The sequence below is a fragment of the Nerophis lumbriciformis genome, linkage group LG03 (genome assembly GCF_033978685.3).
Source record: "Nerophis lumbriciformis linkage group LG03, RoL_Nlum_v2.1, whole genome shotgun sequence".
NCBI classification, from domain to species: domain Eukaryota; kingdom Metazoa; phylum Chordata; class Actinopteri; order Syngnathiformes; family Syngnathidae; genus Nerophis; species Nerophis lumbriciformis.
The window spans coordinates 27,921,761-27,945,000 of record NC_084550.2 but is presented as its reverse complement, the minus strand read 5'-3'; the positions used below and the strand labels follow the sequence as shown (position 1 = coordinate 27,945,000).

The 23,240-nt window shown below is 37.4% G+C and overlaps 2 protein-coding genes across 4 annotated transcripts in view; one reads left to right on the top strand and one right to left on the bottom strand.

Moving 5' to 3' along the window:
• Window positions 1-17,125, bottom strand: part of LOC133582125 (uncharacterized) — a 23,771-nt gene extending 6,646 nt beyond the window's left edge. The window contains exon 1 of the mRNA XM_061936243.2: window positions 16,535-17,125. Within this exon, the coding sequence (XP_061792227.2) occupies window positions 16,535-16,684 (150 nt within the window). The 5' untranslated portion in view covers window positions 16,685-17,125. The remainder of the gene's footprint in view (window positions 1-16,534) is intronic.
• An 8-nt stretch (window positions 17,126-17,133) lies between these two features.
• toe1 (target of EGR1, exonuclease) overlaps window positions 17,134-23,240 on the top strand; it is a 46,183-nt gene continuing 40,076 nt past the window's right edge. For all 3 annotated transcript variants that reach the window (XR_012050318.1, XR_012050319.1, XM_061936231.2), the window contains exon 1: window positions 17,134-17,432. Coding sequence is in view for 1 of the 3 variants with exons in the window: in XM_061936231.2 (XP_061792215.2) it covers window positions 17,319-17,432 (114 nt within the window). In the remaining 2 variants the exon portion in view is untranslated. The remainder of the gene's footprint in view (window positions 17,433-23,240) is intronic.

Here is a 23,240-nt window from a genome sequence, read left to right as displayed (position 1 = left end):
AGGTAAATAAATGTCTCTCACCTGACATGTAGGCAGAAACACTAAATTGACAGGTAAATAAATGTCTCTCACCTGACATGTAGGCAGAAACACTAAATTGACAGGTAAATAAATGTCTCTCACCTGACAGGTAAATTAATGTCTCTCACCTGACATGTAGGCAGAAACACTAAATTGACAGGTAAATAAATGTCTCTAACCTGACATGTAGCCAGAAACACTAAATTGACAGGTAAATAAATGTCTCTCACCTGACAGGTAAATACATGTCTCTCACCTGACATGTAGGCAGAAACACTAAATTGACAGGTAAATAAATGTCTCTCACCTGACAAGTAAATAAATGTCTCTCACCTGACAGGTAAATAAATGTCTCTCACCTGACATGTAAGCAGAAACACTAAATTGACAGGTAAATAAATGTATCTCACCTGACAGGTAAATAAATGTCTCTCACCTGACACGTAGCCAGAAACACTAAATTGACAGGTAAATAAATGTCTCTCACCTGACAGGTAAATAAATGTCTCTCACCTGACATGTAGGCAGAAACACTAAATTGACAGGTAAATAAATGTCTCTCACCTGACATGTAGGCAGAAACACTAAAATGACAGGTAAATAAATGTCTCCCACCTGACATGTAGGCAGAAACACTAAATTGACAGGTAAATAAATGTCTCTCACCTGACAGGTAAATAAATGTCTCTCACCTGACAGGTAAATAAATGTCTCTCACCTGACATGTCGGCAGAAACACTAAATTGACAGGTAAATAAATGTCTCTCACCTGACAGGTAAATAAATGTCTCTCACCTGACATGTAGGCAGAAACACTAAATTGACAGGTAAATAAATGTCTCTCACCTGACATGTAGGCAGAAACACTAAATTGACAGGTAAATAAATGTCTCTCACCTGACAGGTAAATTAATGTCTCTCACCTGACATGTAGGCAGAAACACTAAATTGACAGGTAAATAAATGTCTCTAACCTGACATGTAGCCAGAAACACTAAATTGACAGGTAAATAAATGTCTCTCACCTGACAGGTAAATACATGTCTCTCACCTGACATGTAGGCAGAAACACTAAATTGACAGGTAAATAAATGTCTCTCACCTGACAAGTAAATAAATGTCTCTCACCTGACAGGTAAATAAATGTCTCTCACCTGACATGTAAGCAGAAACACTAAATTGACAGGTAAATAAATGTCTCTCACCTGACATGTAGGCAGAAACACTAAATTGACAGGTAAATAAATGTCTCTCACCTGACAGGTAAATTAATGTCTCTCACCTGACATGTAGGCAGAAACACTAAATTGACAGGTAAATAAATGTCTCACACCTGACATGTAGGCAGAAACACTAAATTGACAGGTAAATAAATGTCTCTCAACTGACAGGTAAATTAATGTCTCTCACCTGACATGTAGGCAAAAACACTAAATTGACAGGTAAATAAATGTCTCTCTCCTGACAGGTAAATAAATGTCTCTCACCTGACATGTAGGCAAAAACACTCAATTGACAGGTAAATAAATGTCTCTAACCTGACATGTAGCCAGAAACACTAAATTGACAGGTAAATAAATGTCTCTCACCTGACAGGTAAATAAATGTCTCTCACCTGACATGTAGGCAAAAACACTAAATTGACAGGTAAATAAATGTCTCTCACCTGACATGTAGGCAGAAACACTAAATTGAGAGGTAAATAAATGTCTCTTATCTGACATGTAGCCAGAAACACTAAATTGACAGGTAAATAAATGTCTCTCACCTGACATGTAGGCAGAAACACTACATTGACAGGTAAATAAATGTCTCTCACCTGACAGGTAAATTAATGTCTCTCACCTGACAGGTAAATTAATGTATCTCACCTGACATGTAGGCAGAAACACTAAATTGACAGGTAAATAAATGTCTCTCACCTGACAGGTAAATTAATGTCTCTCACCTGACATGTAGGCAGAAACACTAAATTGACAGGTAAATAAATGTCTCCCACCTGACATGTAGGCAGAAACACTAAATTGACAGGTAAATAAATGTCTCTCACCTGACAGGTAAATAAATGTCTCTCACCTGACATGTCGGCAGAAACACTAAATTGACAGGTAAATAAATGTCTCTCACCTGACATGTAGGTAGAAACACTAAATTGACAGGTAAATAAATGTCTCTCACCTGACATGTAGGCAGAAACACTAAATTGACAGGTAAATAAATGTCTCTCACCTGACAGGTAAATTAATGTCTCTCACCTGACATGTAGGCAGAAACACTAAATTGACAGGTAAATAAATGTCTCTAACCTGACATGTAGCCAGAAACACTAAATTGACAGGTAAATAAATGTCCCTCACCTGACAGGTAAATACATGTCTCTCACCTGACATGTAGGCAGAAACACTAAATTGACAGGTAAATAAATGTCTCTCACCTGACAAGTAAATAAATGTCTCTCACCTGACAGGTAAATAAATGTCTCTCACCTGACATGTAAGCAGAAACACTAAATTGACAGGTAAATAAATGTATCTCACCTGACAGGTAAATAAATGTCTCTCACCTGACATGTAGCCAGAAACACTAAATTGACAGGTAAATAAATGTCTCTCACCTGACAGGTAAATAAATGTCTCTCACCTGACATGTAGGCAGAAACACTAAAATGACAGGTAAATAAATGTCTCCCACCTGACATGTAGGCAGAAACACTAAATTGACAGGTAAATAAATGTCTCTCACCTGACAGGTAAATAAATGTCTCTCACCTGACAGGTAAATAAATGTCTCTCACCTGACATGTAGGCAGAAACACTAAATTGACAGGTAAATAAATGTCTCTCACCTGACATGTAGGCAGAAACACTAAATTGACAGGTAAATAAATGTCTCTCACCTGACAGGTAAATTAATGTCTCTCACCTGACATGTAGGCAGAAACACTAAATTGACAGGTAAATAAATGTCTCTCACCTGACAGGTAAATAAATGTCTCTCACCTGACAGGTAAATAAATGTCTCTCACCTGACATGTCGGCAGAAACACTAAATTGACAGGTAAATAAATGTCTCTCACCTGACATGTAGGCAGAAACACTAAATTGACAGGTAAATAAATGTCTCTCACCTGACATGTAGGCAGAAACACTAAATTGACAGGTAAATAAATGTCTCTCACCTGACAGGTAAATTAATGTCTCTCACCTGACATGTAGGCAGAAACACTAAATTGACAGGTAAATAAATGTCTCTAACCTGACATGTAGCCAGAAACACTAAATTGACAGGTAAATAAATGTCTCTCACCTGACAGGTAAATACATGTCTCTCACCTGACATGTAGGCAGAAACACTAAATTGACAGGTAAATAAATGTCTCTCACCTGACAAGTAAATAAATGTCTCTCACCTGACAGGTAAATAAATGTCTCTCACCTGACATGTAAGCAGAAACACTAAATTGACAGGTAAATAAATGTATCTCACCTGACAGGTAAATAAATGTCTCTCACCTGACACGTAGCCAGAAACACTAAATTGACAGGTAAATAAATGTCTCTCACCTGACAGGTAAATAAATGTCTCTCACCTGACATGTAGGCAGAAACACTAAATTGACAGGTAAATAAATGTCTCTCACCTGACATGTAGGCAGAAACACTAAAATGACAGGTAAATAAATGTCTCCCACCTGACATGTAGGCAGAAACACTAAATTGACAGGTAAATAAATGTCTCTCACCTGACAGGTAAATAAATGTCTCTCACCTGACAGGTAAATAAATGTCTCTCACCTGACATGTCGGCAGAAACACTAAATTGACAGGTAAATAAATGTCTCTCACCTGACAGGTAAATAAATGTCTCTCACCTGACATGTAGGCAGAAACACTAAATTGACAGGTAAATAAATGTCTCTCACCTGACATGTAGGCAGAAACACTAAATTGACAGGTAAATAAATGTCTCTCACCTGACAGGTAAATTAATGTCTCTCACCTGACATGTAGGCAGAAACACTAAATTGACAGGTAAATAAATGTCTCTAACCTGACATGTAGCCAGAAACACTAAATTGACAGGTAAATAAATGTCTCTCACCTGACAGGTAAATACATGTCTCTCACCTGACATGTAGGCAGAAACACTAAATTGACAGGTAAATAAATGTCTCTCACCTGACAAGTAAATAAATGTCTCTCACCTGACAGGTAAATAAATGTCTCTCACCTGACATGTAAGCAGAAACACTAAATTGACAGGTAAATAAATGTCTCTCACCTGACATGTAGGCAGAAACACTAAATTGACAGGTAAATAAATGTCTCTCACCTGACAGGTAAATTAATGTCTCTCACCTGACATGTAGGCAGAAACACTAAATTGACAGGTAAATAAATGTCTCACACCTGACATGTAGGCAGAAACACTAAATTGACAGGTAAATAAATGTCTCTCAACTGACAGGTAAATTAATGTCTCTCACCTGACATGTAGGCAAAAACACTAAATTGACAGGTAAATAAATGTCTCTCTCCTGACAGGTAAATAAATGTCTCTCACCTGACATGTAGGCAAAAACACTCAATTGACAGGTAAATAAATGTCTCTAACCTGACATGTAGCCAGAAACACTAAATTGACAGGTAAATAAATGTCTCTCACCTGACAGGTAAATAAATGTCTCTCACCTGACATGTAGGCAAAAACACTAAATTGACAGGTAAATAAATGTCTCTCACCTGACATGTAGGCAGAAACACTAAATTGAGAGGTAAATAAATGTCTCTTATCTGACATGTAGCCAGAAACACTAAATTGACAGGTAAATAAATGTCTCTCACCTGACATGTAGGCAGAAACACTACATTGACAGGTAAATAAATGTCTCTCACCTGACAGGTAAATTAATGTCTCTCACCTGACAGGTAAATTAATGTATCTCACCTGACATGTAGGCAGAAACACTAAATTGACAGGTAAATAAATGTCTCTCACCTGACAGGTAAATTAATGTCTCTCACCTGACATGTAGGCAGAAACACTAAATTGACAGGTAAATAAATGTCTCTTATCTGACATGTAGCCAGAAACACTAAATTGACAGGTAAATAAATGTCTCTCACCTGACATGTAGGCAGAAACACTACATTGACAGGTAAATAAATGTCTCTCACCTGACAGGTAAATTAATGTCTCTCACCTGACAGGTAAATTAATGTATCTCACCTGACATGTAGGCAGAAACACTAAATTGACAGGTAAATAAATGTCTCTCACCTGACAGGTAAATTAATGTCTCTCACCTGACATGTAGGCAGAAACACTAAATTGACAGGTAAATAAATGTCTCTCACCTGACAGGTAAATAAATGTCTCACCTGACAGGTAAATAAATGTCTCTCACCTGACGTGTAGGCAAAAACACTAAATTGACAGGTAAATAAATGTCTCTTACCTGACATGTAGGCAGAAACACTAAATTGACAGGTAAATAAATGTCTCTCACCTGACAGGTACATTAATGTATCTCACCTGACATGTAGGCAGAAACACTAAATTGACAGGTAAATAAATGTCTCTCACCTGACATGTAGCCAGAAACACTAAATTGACAGGTAAATAAATGTCTCTCACCTGACAGGTAAATAAATGTCTCTCACCTGACATGTAGGCAGAAACACTAAATTGACAGGTAAATAAATGTCTCTCACCTGACAGGTAAATTAATGTCTCTTACCTGACATGTAGGCAGACACACTAAATTGACAGGTAAATAAATGTATCTCACCTGACAGGTAAATAAATGTCTCTAACCTGACATGTAGCCAGAAACACTAAATTGACAGGTAAATAAATGTCTCTCACCTGACAGGTAAATAAATGTCTCTCACCTGACATGTAGGCAGAAACACTAAATTGACAGGTAAATAAATGTCTCTCACCTGACATGTAGGCAGAAACACTAAAATGACAGGTAAATAAATGTCTCACACCTGACATGTAGGCAGAAACACTAAATTGACAGGTAAATAAATGTCTCTCACCTGACAGGTAAATAAATGTCTCTCACCTGACAGGTAAATAAATGTCTCTCACCTGACATGTCGGCAGAAACACTAAATTGACAGGTAAATAAATGTCTCTCACCTGACATGTAGGCAGAAACACTAAATTGACAGGTAAATAAATGTCTCTCACCTGACATGTAGGCAGAAACACTAAATTGACAGGTAAATAAATGTCTCTCACCTGACAGGTAAATTAATGTCTCTCACCTGACATGTAGGCAGAAACACTAAATTGACAGGTAAATAAATGTCTCTAACCTGACATGTAGCCAGAAACACTAAATTGACAGGTAAATAAATGTCTCTCACCTGACAGGTAAATACATGTCTCTCACCTGACATGTAGGCAGAAACACTAAATTGACAGGTAAATAAATGTCTCTCACCTGACAAGTAAATAAATGTCTCTCACCTGACAGGTAAATAAATGTCTCTCACCTGACATGTAAGCAGAAACACTAAATTGACAGGTAAATAAATGTCTCTCACCTGACATGTAGGCAGAAACACTAAATTGACAGGTAAATAAATGTCTCTCACCTGACAGGTAAATTAATGTCTCTCACCTGACATGTAGGCAGAAACACTAAATTGACAGGTAAATAAATGTCTCTAACCTGACATGTAGCCAGAAACACTAAATTGACAGGTAAATAAATGTCTCTCACCTGACAGGTAAATAAATGTCTCACACCTGACATGTAGGCAGAAACACTAAATTGACAGGTAAATAAATGTTTCTCACCTGACAGGTAAATTAATGTCTCTCACCTGACATGTAGGCAGAAACACTAAATTGACAGGTAAATAAATGTCTCACACCTGACATGTAGGCAGAAACACTAAATTGACAGGTAAATAAATGTCTCTCAACTGACAGGTAAATTAATGTCTCTCACCTGACATGTAGGCAAAAACACTAAATTGACAGGTAAATAAATGTCTCTCTCCTGACAGGTAAATAAATGTCTCTCACCTGACATGTAGGCAAAAACACTAAATTGACAGGTAAATAAATGTCTCTCTCCTGACAGGTAAATAAATGTCTCTCACCTGACATGTAGGCAAAAACACTCAATTGACAGGTAAATAAATGTCTCTAACCTGACATGTAGCCAGAAACACTAAATTGACAGGTAAATAAATGTCTCTCACCTGACAGGTAAATAAATGTCTCTCACCTGACATGTAGGCAAAAACACTAAATTGACAGGTAAATAAATGTCTCTCACCTGACATGTAGGCAGAAACACTAAATTGACAGGTAAATAAATGTCTCACACCTGACATGTAGGCAGAAACACTAAATTGACAGGTAAATAAATGTCTCTTATCTGACATGTAGCCAGAAACACTAAATTGACAGGTAAATAAATGTCTCTCACCTGACATGTAGGCAGAAACACTACATTGACAGGTAAATAAATGTCTCTCACCTGACAGGTAAATTAATGTCTCTCACCTGACAGGTAAATAAATGTATCTCACCTGACATGTAGGCAGAAACACTAAATTGACAGGTAAATAAATGTCTCTCACCTGACAGGTAAATTAATGTCTCTCACCTGACAGGTAAATAAATGTATCTTACCTGACATGTAGGCAGAAACACTAAATTGACAGGTAAATAAATGTCTCTCACCTGACAGGTAAATAAATGTCTCTCACCTGACATGTAGGCAAAAACACTAAATTGACAGGTAAATAAATGTCTCTCACCTGACAGGTAAATAAATGTCTCTAACCTGACATGTAGCCAGAAACACTAAATTGACAGGTAAATAAATGTCTCTCACCTGACAGGTAAATAAATGTCTCTCACCTGACATGTAGGCAGAAACACTAAATTGACAGGTAAATAAATGTCTCTCACCTGACATGTAGGCAGAAACACTAAAATGACAGGTAAATAAATGTCTCACACCTGACATGTAGGCAGAAACACTAATTTGACAGGTAAATAAATGTCTCTCACCTGACAGGTAAATAAATGTCTCTCACCTGACAGGTAAATAAATGTCTCTCACCTGACATGTCGGCAGAAACACTAAATTGACAGGTAAATAAATGTCTCTCACCTGACATGTAGGCAGAAACACTAAATTGACAGGTAAATAAATGTCTCTCACCTGACATGTAGGCAGAAACACTAAATTGACAGGTAAATAAATGTCTCTCACCTGACAGGTAAATTAATGTCTCTCACCTGACATGTAGGCAGAAACACTAAATTGACAGGTAAATAAATGTCTCTAACCTGACATGTAGCCAGAAACACTAAATTGACAGGTAAATAAATGTCTCTCACCTGACAGGTAAATACATGTCTCTCACCTGACATGTAGGCAGAAACACTAAATTGACAGGTAAATAAATGTCTCTCACCTGACAAGTAAATAAATGTCTCTCACCTGACAGGTAAATAAATGTCTCTCACCTGACATGTAAGCAGAAACACTAAATTGACAGGTAAATAAATGTCTCTCACCTGACATGTAGGCAGAAACACTAAATTGACAGGTAAATAAATGTCTCTCACCTGACAGGTAAATTAATGTCTCTCACCTGACATGTAGGCAGAAACACTAAATTGACAGGTAAATAAATGTCTCTAACCTGACATGTAGCCAGAAACACTAAATTGACAGGTAAATAAATGTCTCTCACCTGACAGGTAAATAAATGTCTCACACCTGACATGTAGGCAGAAACACTAAATTGACAGGTAAATAAATGTTTCTCACCTGACAGGTAAATTAATGTCTCTCACCTGACATGTAGGCAGAAACTCTAAATTGACAGGTAAATAAATGTCTCACACCTGACATGTAGGCAGAAACACTAAATTGACAGGTAAATAAATGTCTCTCAACTGACAGGTAAATTAATGTCTCTCACCTGACATGTAGGCAAAAACACTAAATTGACAGGTAAATAAATGTCTCTCTCCTGACAGGTAAATAAATGTCTCTCACCTGACATGTAGGCAAAAACACTCAATTGACAGGTAAATAAATGTCTCTAACCTGACATGTAGCCAGAAACACTAAATTGACAGGTAAATAAATGTCTCTCACCTGACAGGTAAATAAATGTCTCTCACCTGACATGTAGGCAAAAACACTAAATTGACAGGTAAATAAATGTCTCTCACCTGACATGTAGGCAGAAACACTAAATTGACAGGTAAATAAATGTCTCACACCTGACATGTAGGCAGAAACACTAAATTGACAGGTAAATAAATGTCTCTTATCTGACATGTAGCCAGAAACACTAAATTGACAGGTAAATAAATGTCTCTCACCTGACATGTAGGCAGAAACACTACATTGACAGGTAAATAAATGTCTCTCACCTGACAGGTAAATTAATGTCTCTCACCTGACAGGTAAATAAATGTATCTCACCTGACATGTAGGCAGAAACACTAAATTGACAGGTAAATAAATGTCTCTCACCTGACAGGTAAATTAATGTCTCTCACCTGACATGTAGGCAGAAACACTAAATTGACAGGTAAATAAATGTCTCTCACCTGACAGGTAAATAAATGTCTCACCTGACAGGTAAATAAATGTCTCTCACCTGACGTGTAGGCAAAAACACTAAATTGACAGGTAAATAAATGTCTCTTACCTGACATGTAGGCAGAAACACTAAATTGACAGGTAAATAAATGTCTCTCACCTGACAGGTACATTAATGTATCTCACCTGACATGTAGGCAGAAACACTAAATTGACAGGTAAATAAATGTCTCTCACCTGACATGTAGGCAAAAACACTAAATTGACATGTAAATAAATGTCTCTTACCTGACATGTAGCCAGAAACACTAAATTGACAGGTAAATAAATGTCTCTCACCTGACATGTAGGCAGAAACACTACATTGACAGGTAAATAAATGTCTCTCACCTGACAGGTAAATTAATGTCTCTCACCTGACAGGTAAATAAATGTATCTCACCTGACATGTAGGCAGAAACACTAAATTGACAGGTAAATAAATGTCTCTCACCTGACAGGTAAATAAATGTCTCTCACCTGACATGTAGGCAAAAACACTAAATTGACAGGTAAATAAATGTCTCTCACCTGACAGGTAAATAAATGTCTCTCACCTGACATGTAGGCAGAAACACTAAATTGACAGGTAAATAAATGTCTCTCACCTGACATGTAGGCAGAAACACTCAATTGACAGGTAAATAAATGTCTCTCACCTGACAGGTAAATAAATGTATCTCACCTGACATGTAGGCAGAAACACTAAATTGACAGGTAAATAAATGTCTCTCACCTGACAGGTAAATAAATGTATCTCACCTGACATGTAGGCAGAAACACTAAATTGACAGGTAAATAAATGTCTCTCACCTGACAGGTAAATAAATGTCTCTCACCTGACAGGTAAATAAATGTCTCTCACCTGACGTGTAGGCAAAAACACTAAATTGACAGGTAAATAAATGTCTCTCACCTGACAGGTAAATAAATGTATCGCACCTGACATGTAGGCAGAAACACTCAATTGACAGGTAAATAAATGTCTCTCACCTGACAGGTAAATAAATGTCTCTCACCTGACATGTAGGCAGAAACACTAAATTGACAGGTAAATAAATGTCTCTCACGTGACATGTAGGCAGAAACACTAAAATGACAGGTAAATAAATGTCTCACACCTGACATGTAGGCAGAAACACTAAATTGACAGGTAAATAAATGTCTCTCACCTGACAGGTAAATTAATGTCTCTCACCTGACATGTAGGCAGAAACACTAAACTGACAGGTAAATAAATGTCTCTCACCTGACAGGTAAATAAATGTCTTTCACCTGACATGTAGGCAGAAACACTAAATTGACAGGTAAATAAATGTCTCTCACCTGACATGTAGGCAGAAACACTAAATTGACAGGTAAATAAATGTCTCTCACCTGACATGTAGCCAGAAACACTAAATTGACAGGTAAATAAATGTCTCTCACCTGACAGGTAAATAAATGTCTCTCACCTGACATGTAGGCAGAAACACTAAATTGACAGGTAAATAAATGTCTCTCACGTGACATGTAGGCAGAAACACTAAAATGACAGGTAAATAAATGTCTCACACCTGACATGTAGGCAGAAACACTAAATTGACAGGTAAATAAATGTCTCTCACCTGACAGGTAAATTAATGTCTCTCACCTGACATGTAGGCAGAAAAACTAAATTGACAGGTAAATAAATGTCTTTCACCTGACATGTAGGCAGAAACACTAAATTGACAGGTAAATAAATGTCTCTCACCTGACATGTAGGCAGAAACACTAAATTGACAGGTAAATAAATGTCTCTCACCTGACATGTAGCCAGAAACACTAAATTGACAGGTAAATAAATGTCTCTCACCTGACAGGTAAATAAATGTCTCTCACCTGACATGTAGGCAAAAACACTAAATTGACAGGTAAATAAATGTCTCTCACCTGACATGTATGTCTCTCACCTGACAGGTAAATAAATGTCTTTCACCTGACATGTAGGCAGAAACACTCAATTGACAGGTAAATAAATGTCTCTCACCTGACAGGTAAATAAATGTCTCTCACCTGACATGTAGGCAGAAACACTCAATTGACAGGTAAATAAATGTCTCTCACCTGACAGGTAAATACATGTCTCTCACCTGACATGTAGGCAGAAACACTAAATTGACAGGTAAATAAATGTCTCACACCTGACAGGTAAATTAATGTCTCTCACCTGGCATGTAGGCAGAAACACTAAATTGACAGGTAAATAAATGTCTCTCACCTGACAGGTAAATAAATGTCTCTCACCTGACAGGTAAATAAATGTCTCTCACCTGACATGTAGGCAAAAACACTAAATTGACAGGTAAATAAATGTCTCTTACCTGACATGTAGCCAGAAACACTAAATTGACAGGTAAATAAATGTCTCTCACCTGACAGGTAAATAAATGTCTCTCACCTGACTTGTAGGCAGAAACACTAAATTGACAGTTAAATAAATGTCTCTCACCTGACATGTAGGCAGAAACACTAAATTGACAGGTAAATAAATGTCTCTCACCTGACAGGTAAATAAATGTATCTCACCTGACATGTAGGCAGAAACACTCAATTGACAGGTAAATAAATGTCTCTCACCTGACAGGTAAATAAATGTTTCTCACCTGACATGTAGGCAGAAACACTAAATTGACAGGTAAATAAATGTCTCTCACGTGACATGTAGGCAGAAACACTAAAATGACAGGTAAATAAATGTCTCACACCTGACATGTAGGCAGAAACACTAAATTGACAGGTAAATAAATGTTTCTCACCTGACAGGTAAATTAATGTCTCTCACCTGACATGTAGGCAGAAACACTAAATTGACAGGTAAATAAATGTCTCTCACCTGACAGGTAAATTAATGTCTCTCACCTGACATGTAGGCAGAAACACTAAATTGACAGGTAAATAAATGTCTCTCACCTGACATGTAGCCAGAAACACTAAATTGACAGGTAAATAAATGTCTCTCACCTGACAGGTAAATAAATGTCTCTCACCTGACATGTAGGCAAAAACACTAAATTGACAGGTAAATAAATGTCTCTCACCTGACATGTAGGCAGAAAAACTAAATTGACAGGTAAATAAATGTCTTTCACCTGACATGTAGGCAGAAACACTAAATTGACAGGTAAATAAATGTCTCTCACCTGACATGTAGGCAGAAACACTAAATTGACAGGTAAATAAATGTCTCTCACCTGACATGTAGCCAGAAACACTAAATTGACAGGTAAATAAATGTCTCTCACCTGACAGGTAAATAAATGTCTCTCACCTGACATGTAGGCAAAAACACTAAATTGACAGGTAAATAAATGTCTCTCACCTGACATGTATGTCTCTCACCTGACAGGTAAATAAATGTCTTTCACCTGACATGTAGGCAGAAACACTCAATTGACAGGTAAATAAATGTCTCTCACCTGACAGGTAAATAAATGTCTCTCACCTGACATGTAGGCAGAAACACTCAATTGACAGGTAAATAAATGTCTCTCACCTGACAGGTAAATACATGTCTCTCACCTGACATGTAGGCAGAAACACTAAATTGACAGGTAAATAAATGTCTCACACCTGACAGGTAAATTAATGTCTCTCACCTGGCATGTAGGCAGAAACACTAAATTGACAGGTAAATAAATGTCTCTCACCTGACAGGTAAATAAATGTCTCTCACCTGACATGTAGGCAAAAACACTAAATTGACAGGTAAATAAATGTCTCTTACCTGACATGTAGCCAGAAACACTAAATTGACAGGTAAATAAATGTCTCTCACCTGACAGGTAAATAAATGTCTCTCACCTGACTTGTAGGCAGAAACACTAAATTGACAGTTAAATAAATGTCTCTCACCTGACATGTAGGCAGAAACACTAAATTGACAGGTAAATAAATGTCTCTCACCTGACAGGTAAATAAATGTATCTCACCTGACATGTAGGCAGAAACACTCAATTGACAGGTAAATAAATGTCTCTCACCTGACAGGTAAATAAATGTTTCTCACCTGACATGTAGGCAGAAACACTAAATTGACAGGTAAATAAATGTCTCTCACGTGACATGTAGGCAGAAACACTAAAATGACAGGTAAATAAATGTCTCACACCTGACATGTAGGCAGAAACACTAAATTGACAGGTAAATAAATGTTTCTCACCTGACAGGTAAATTAATGTCTCTCACCTGACATGTAGGCAGAAACACTAAATTGACAGGTAAATAAATGTCTCTCACCTGACAGGTAAATAAATGTCTTTCACCTGACATGTAGGCAGAAACACTAAATTGACAGGTAAATAAATGTCTCTCAACTGACAGGTAAATTAATGTCTCTCACCTGACATGTAGGCAGAAACACTAAATTGACAGGTAAATAAATGTCTCTCACCTGACATGTAGCCAGAAACACTAAATTGACAGGTAAATAAATGTCTCTCACCTGACAGGTAAATAAATGTCTCTCACCTGACATGTAGGCAAAAACACTAAATTGACAGGTAAATAAATGTCTCTCACCTGACATGTAGCCAGAAACACTAAATTGACAGGTAAATAAATGTCTCTCACCTGACAGGTAAATAAATGTCTCTCACCTGACTTGTAGGCAGAAACACTAAATTGACAGTTAAATAAATGTCTCTCACCTGACATGTAGGCAGAAACACTAAATTGACAGGTAAATAAATGTCTCTCACCTGACAGGTAAATAAATGTATCTCACCTGACATGTAGGCAGAAACACTCAATTGACAGGTAAATAAATGTCTCTCACCTGACATGTAGGCAGAAACACTCAATTGACAGGTAAATAAATGTCTCTCACCTGACAGGTAAATAAATGTTTCTCACCTGACATGTAGGCAGAAACACTAAATTGACAGGTAAATAAATGTCTCTCACGTGACATGTAGGCAGAAACACTAAAATGACAGGTAAATAAATGTCTCACACCTGACATGTAGGCAGAAACACTAAATTGACAGGTAAATAAATGTTTCTCACCTGACAGGTAAATTAATGTCTCTCACCTGACATGTAGGCAGGAACACTAAATTGACAGGTAAATAAATGTCTCTCACCTGACAGGTAAATAAATGTCTTTCACCTGACATGTAGGCAGAAACACTAAATTGACAGGTAAATAAATGTCTCTCAACTGACAGGTAAATTAATGTCTCTCACCTGACATGTAGGCAGAAACACTAAATTGACAGGTAAATAAATGTCTCTCACCTGACATGTAGCCAGAAACACTAAATTGACAGGTAAATAAATGTCTCTCACCTGACAGGTAAATAAATGTCTCTCACCTGACATGTAGGCAAAAACACTAAATTGACAGGTAAATAAATGTCTCTCAACTGACAGGTAAATTAATGTCTCTCACCTGACATGTAGGCAGAAACACTAAATTGACTGGTAAATAAATGTCTCTCACCTGACATGTAGCCAGAAACACTAAATTGACAGGTAAATAAATGTCTCTCACCTGACAGGTAAATAAATGTCTCTCACCTGACATGTAGGCAAAAACACTAAATTGACAGGTAAATAAATGTCTCTCACCTGACATGTAGCCAGAAACACTAAATTGACAGGTAAATAAATGTCTTTCACCTGACATGTAGGCAGAAACACTCAATTGACAGGTAAATAAATGTCTCTCACCTGACAGGTAAATAAATGTCTCTCACCTGACATGTAGGCAGAAACACTCAATTGACAGGTAAATAAATGTCTCTCACCTGACAGGTAAATACATGTCTCTCACCTGACATGTAGGCAGAAACACTAAATTGACAGGTAAATAAATGTCTCTCACCTGACAGGTAAATTAATGTCTCTCACCTGACATGTAGGCAGAAACACTAAATTGACAGGTAAATAAATGTCTCACACCTGACAGGTAAATTAATGTCTCTCACCTGGCATGTAGGCAGAAACACTAAATTGACAGGTAAATAAATGTCTCTCACCTGACAGGTAAATAAATGTCTCTCACCTGACATGTAGGCAAAAACACTAAATTGACAGGTAAATAAATGTCTCTCACCTGACAGGTAAATAAATGTATACCACCTGACATGTAGGCAGAAACACTAAATTGACAGGTAAATAAATGTCTCTCACCTGACATGTAGCCAGAAACACTAAATTGACAGGTAAATAAATGTCTCTCACCTGACATGTAGGCAGAAACACTAAATTGACAGGTAAATAAATGTCTCTCACCTGACAGGTAAATAAATGTCTCTCACCTGACATGTAGGCAAAAACACTAAATTGACAGGTAAATAAATGTCTCTTACCTGACATGTAGCCAGAAACACTAAATTGACAGGTAAATAAATGTCTCTCACCTGACAGGTAAATAAATGTCTCTCACCTGACTTGTAGGCAGAAACACTAAATTGACAGTTAAATAAATGTCTCTCACCTGACATGTAGGCAGAAACACTAAATTGACAGGTAAATAAATGTCTCTCACCTGACAAGTAAATAAATGTATCTCACCTGACATGTAGGCAGAAACACTAAATTGACAGGTAAATTAATGTCTCTCACCTGACAGGTAAATAAATGTCTCTCACCTGACATGTAGGCAGAAACACTAAATTGACAGGTAAATAAATGTCTCTCACCTGACAGGTAAATAAATGTATACCACCTGACATGTAGGCAGAAACACTAAATTGACAGGTAAATAAATGTCTCTCACCTGACATGTAGCCAGAAACACTAAATTGACAGGTAAATAAATGTCTCTCACCTGACATGTAGGCAGAAACACTAAATTGACAGGTAAATAAATGTCTCTCACCTGACAGGTAAATAAATGTATCTCACCTGACAGAGTCTGGAGTGGGGAGTTGGCTCAAAATCCCGTCGGCAATTCACAACCCATTTCTTCTTCCTGACGGGATCTTTAGGGAATCTAAAAAGCTGTTTGCCGATGCTGGTTGAGTTGGAACAGTTAGGAGCAGAACAGCCGCCCATTGCACACAGACACAATATTCACAATATTACACAATTCCTGCTGCTTCTTATCTTCCCCTTAACGGTTATACAAGTCAATGTTTTCACCAGACTTGAAGTTGTAGCTCCAAAACAAAAACACTGCTATTCGGCGAAAGTATTCTAGGCGTGTTAAAAACAAATTATTCCTCTTTTGAGTAAATGTTTCTGACTTTGTTTGAGCCAAAATGGCGACCTAAGCTTGGCGACGTAATATAGTCGTCCTCGTCAAGCGCCTGAAGAAAACAGAAAGCGCACGTAAAATTGTGGAGAATCTACTCACCACATACTGATTTAATAGTAACAGTGATTATGAATAGGGGATTAAAATGTATATTGATCATGAATTTGAGGATTTATTTGGAGATTCTTAAACCAGGGAAAACAGGCGTGTACTCAAACGACTACGTGTTGTCGGTCACTTCACTCACAGGATCCTGTGGAGCGGCGTGGTAATGCTTTCATTCGCTCCGTCTAAAAGATGATTAATTCTTACACAATCCTCACATTTTACAACATAACACACACATCGCGCCGTATCACCTCTTAGTAAATCAGCTAACTGAGCCGCGCAAGTTCAATCTTCGTCGTAGACTTTCCCTCGCCGCCTCTCGTTATGACGTCATCGTTTGTGGTGCCGGTCATTGATGTCCAGCATGACAACTTCAAAGAACTCTGGCCCGCTATGGTGGTGGCTATGACGTCATCCTCTTTTCTTGCTCTTGACACGGTGCGTGATGGAGTATTTAAGATAATGTGCTGTCTGAACATGTTTATTTACATGTCCAAAAGTCACTAATGCATAATTGTTTGCAAATAATAGGAGTAATATGATGTCTAAACGTGTTTATTTGCATGCAAAAGTCACGAATGCACAATTGTTGCAAAAAAATGGGAGTAATATGATGTCTAAACATGTTTATTTACGTGTCAAAAGTCACTTAATATGTAATCGTTGCAAATAATAAGATGAACATGCTGTGTAAACATGTTTATTTACATGTCAAAAGTCACTAATGCATAATTGTTGCTAATAATAGGAGTAATATGATGTCTAAACATGTTTATTTACATGTCCAAAAGTCACTAATGCATAATTGTTGCAAATAATAGGAGTAATATGCTGTGTAAACATGTTAATTTGCATGCAAAAGTCACTAATATATAATTGTTGCAAATAGTAGGAGTATATGATGTGTAAATGTGTTTATTTACATGTCAAAAGTCACTAATACGTAATTGTTGCAAATAATAGGAGTAATATTCTGTGTTAACATGTTTATTTCCATGTCAAAAGTCACTAATACATAATTGTTGCAAATAATGGGAGTAATATGCTGTGTAAACATGTTTATTTCCATGTCAAAAGTCACTAAGACATCCATCCATCCATCCATCCATTTTCTACCGCTTATTCCCTTTGGGGTAGCGGGGGGCGCTGGAGCCTATCTCAGCTACAATCGGGCGGAAGGCGGGGTACACCCTGGACAAGTCGCTACCTCATCGCAGGGCCAACACAGATAGACAGACAACATTCACACTCACATCCACACACTAGGGCCAATTTAGTGTTGCCAATCAACTTATCCCCAGGTGCATGTCTTTGGAGGTGTGAGGAAGCCGGAGTACCCGGAGGGAACCCACGCAGTCACGGGGAGGACATGCAAACTCCACACAGAAAGATCCCGAGCCCGGGATTGAACCCAAGACTACTCAGGACCTTCGTATTGTGAGGCAGATGCACTAACCCCTCTGCCACCGTGAAGCCCTCACTAAGACATAATTGTTGCAAATAATAGGAGTAATATGCTGTGTAAATGTGTTTATTTACATGTCAAAAGTCACTTAATATGTAATTGTTGCAAATAATAGGAGTAATATGATGTGTAAACGTGTTTATTTACACATTAAAAGTCACTTAATATATAATTGTTGAAAATAATAGGAGTAATATGCTGCGTAAATGTGTTTATTTGCATGTCAAAAGTCACTAATACATCATTGTTGCAAATAATAAGAGTAATATGCTGTGTAAATGTGTTTATTTACATGTCAAAAGTCACTTAATATGTAATTGTTGCAAATAATGGAAGTAATAATGCTGCGTAAATGTGTTTATTTACATTTTAAAAGTCACAAATACATAATTGTTTCAAATAATAGGAGTAATATGATGTGTAAACATGTTTATTTACCTGTTAAAAGTCACTAATGCATAATTGTTGCAAATAATAGGTGTAATATGCTGTGTAAACATGTTTATTTACATGTGAAAAAGCACTAATGCATAATTGTTGCAAATAATAGGAGTAATATGCTGTGTAAACATGTTTATTTACATGTCAAAAACCATTAATACATGATTGTTGCAAATAATAGGAGTAATGTGCTACGTAAATGTGTTTATTTACATGTCAAAAGTCACTTAATATGTAATTGTTGCAAATAATAGGAGTAATATGATGTGTAAATGTATTTACATGTCAAAAGTCACTAATACGTAATTGTTGCAAATAATATGAGTAATATACTGTATAAACATGTTTATTTATATGTCAAAAGTCACTAATGCATAACTGTTGCAAATAATATGAGTAATATTCTGTGTAAATGTGTTTATTTACATGTCAAAAGTCACTGAGGCATAATTGTTGCAAATAATGGGAGTAATATGCTGTGTAAACATGTTTATTTTCACGTCAAAAGTCACTTAATATGTAATTGTTGCAAATAATGGGAGTAATATGCTGTGTAAATTAGTTTATTTACATATCAAAAGTCACTAATACATAATTGTTGCAAAAAATAGAAGTAATATGCTGCGTAAATGGGTTTATTTACATGTCAAAAGTCACTTCATATGTAATTGTTGCAAATAATGGGAGTAATATGCTGCGGAAATGTGTTTATTTACATTTTAAAAGTCACAAATACATCATTGTTTCAAATAATAGGAGTAATATGATGTGTAAACATGTTTATTTACCTGTCAAAAGTCACTAATGCATAATTGTTGCCAATAATAGGAGTAATATGCTGTGTAAACATGTTTATTTACATGTGAAAAAGCACTAATGCATAATTGTTGCAAACAATAGGAGTAATATGCTGTGTAAACATGTTTATTTATATGTCAAAAACCATTAATACATGATTGTTGCAAATAATAGGAGTAATGTGCTTTGTAAATGTGTTTATTTACATGTCAAAAGTCAATTAATATGTAATTGTTGCAAATAATAGGAGTAATATGATGTGTAAATGTATTTACATGTCAAAAGTCACTAATACGTAATTGTTGCAAATAATATGAGTAATATACTGTATAAACATGTTTATTTATATGTCAAAAGTCACTAATGCATAACTGTTGCAAATAATATGAGTAATATTCTGTGTAAATGTGTTTATTTACATGTCAAAAGTCACTGAGGCATAATTGTTGCAAATAATGGGAGTAATATGCTGTGTAAACATGTTTATTTTCACGTCAAAAGTCACTTAATATGTAATTGTTGCAAATAATGGGAGTAATATGCTGTGTAAATTAGTTTATTTACATATCAAAAGTCACTAATACATAATTGTTGCAAAAAATAGAAGTAATATGCTGCGTAAATGGGTTTATTTACATGTCAAAAGTCACTTCATATGTAATTGTTGCAAATAATGGGAGTAATATGCTGCGGAAATGTGTTTATTTACATTTTAAAAGTCACAAATACATCATTGTTTCAAATAATAGGAGTAATATGATGTGTAAACATGTTTATTTACCTGTCAAAAGTCACTAATGCATAATTGTTGCCAATAATAGGAGTAATATGCTGTGTAAACATGTTTATTTACATGTGAAAAAGCACTAATGCATAATTGTTCCAAACAATAGGAGTAATATGCTGTGTAAACATGTTTATTTATATGTCAAAAACCATTAATACATGATTGTTGCAAATAATAGGAGTAATGTGCTTTGTAAATGTGTTTATTTACATGTCAAAAGTCAATTAATATGTAATTGTTGCAAATAATAGGAGTAATATGATGTGTAAATGTGTTTATTTACATATCAAAAGTCACTAATATGTAATTGTTGCAAATAATATGAGTAATATACTGTCTAAACATGTTTATTTATATGTCAAAAGTCACTAATGCATAACTGTTGCAAATAATATGAGTAATATTCTGTGTAAATGTGTTTTTTTTTACATGTCAAAAGTCACTGAGGCATAATTATTGCAAATAATGGGAGTAATATGCTGTGTAAACATGTTTATTTTCACGTCAAAAGTCACTTAATATGTAATTGTTGAAAATAATAGGAGTAATATGCTGCGTAAATGTGTTTATTTGCATGTCAAAAGTCACTAAGACATAATTGTTGCTAATAATAAGAGTAATATGCTGTGTAAATGTGTTTATTTACGTGTCAAAAGTCACTTAATATGTGATTGTTGCAAATAATGGAAGTAATATGCTGCGTAAATGTGTTTATTTACATTTTAAAAGTCACAAATACATAATTGTTTCAAATAATAGGAGTAATATGATGTGTAAACATGTTTATTTACCTGTTAAAAGTCAGTAATGCATAATTGTTGCAAATAATAAGAGTAATATGCTGTGTACACATGTTTATATGTCAAAAAGCACTAATACATGATTGTTGCAAATAATAGGAGTAATATCCATCCATCCATCCATCCATCTTCTTCCGCTTATCCAAGGTCGGGTCGCGGGGGCAGCAGCCTAAGCAGGGAAGCCCAGACTTCCCTCTCCCCAGCCACTTCGTCCAGCTCCTCCCGGGGGATCCCGAGGCGTTCCCAGGCCAGCCGGGAGACATAGTCTTCCGAGCGTGTCCTGGGTCTTCCCCGTGGCCTCCTACCGGTCGGACGTGCCCTAAACACCTCCCGAGGGAGGCGATCGGGTGGCATCCTGACCAGATGCCCGAACCACCTCATCTGGCTCCTCTCGATGTGGAGGAGCAGCGGCTTTACTTCGAGCTCCCCCCGGATGACAGAGCTTCTCACCCTATCTCTAAGGGAGAGCCCTGCCACCCGGCGGAGGAAACTCATTTTGGCCGCTTGTACCCGTGATCTTGTCCTTTCGGTCATAACCCAAAGCTCATGACCATAGGTGAGGATGGGAACGTAGATCGACCAGTAAATTGAGAGCTTTGCCTTCCGGCTCAGCTCCTTCTTCACCACAACGGATCGATACAGCGTCCGCATTACTGAAGATGCCGCACCGATCCGCCTGTCGATCTCACGATCCACTCTTCCCTCACTCGTGAACAAGACTCCGAGGTACTTGAACTCCTCCACTTGGGGCAGGGTCTCCTCCCCAACCCGAAGATGGCATTCCACCCTTTTCCGGGCGAGAACCATGGACTCGGACTTGGAGGTGCTGATTCTCAACCGATCCAGCGAGAGCTGAAGATCCTGGCCAGATGAAGCCATCAGGACCACATCATCTGCAAAAAGCAGAGACCTAATCCTGCAGCCACCAAACCAGATCCCCTCAACGCCTTGACTGCGCCTAGAAATTCTGTCCATAAAAGTTATGAACAGAATCGGTGACAAAGGGCAGCCTTGGCGGAGTCCAACCCTCACTGGAAACGTGTCCGACTTACTGCCGGCAATCAATCAATCAATCTTTATTTATATAGCCCTAAATCACAAGTGTCTCAAAGGGCTGCACAAGCCACAACGACATCCTCGGTACAAAGCCCACATAAGGGCAAGGAAAAACTCACCCCAGTGGGACGTCGATGTGAATGACTATGAGAAACCTTGGAGAGGACCGCATATGTGGGTAACCCCCCCCCTCTAGGGGAGACCGAAAGCAATGGATGTCGAGTGGGTCTGACATAATATTGTGAGAGTCCAGTCCATAGTGGATCCAACATAATAGTAAGAGTCCAGTCCATAGTGGGGCCAGCAGGACACCATCCCGAGCGGAGACGGGTCAGCAGCGCAGAGATGTTCCAGCCGATGCACAGGCGAGCGGTCCACCCCGGGTCCCGACTCTGGACAGCCAGCACTTCATCCATGGCCACCGGACCTGTGCCCCCCCCCCCCCCCTCAAGGAAAAGGGGAGCAGAGGAGAAAAGAAAAGAAACGGCAGATCAACTGGTCTAACAGGGGGCTATTTAAAGGCTAGAGTATACAAATGAGTTTTAAGATGGGACTTAAATGCTTCTACTGAGGTAGCATCTCTAATTGTTACCGGGAGGGCATTCCATAGTACTGGAGCCCGAATAGAAAACGCTCTATAGCCCGCAGACTTTTTTTGGGCTCTGGGAATCACTAATAAGCCGGAGTTCTTTGAACGCAGATTTCTTGCCGGGACATATGGTACAAAGCAATCGACAAGATAGGACGGAGCTAGACCGTGTAGTATTTTATACGTAAGTAGTAAAACCTTAAAGTCACATCTTAAGTGCACAGGAAGCCAGTGCAGGTGAGCCAGTATAGGCGTAATATGATCAAACTTTCTTGTTCTTGTCAAAAGTCTAGCAGCCGCATTTTGTACC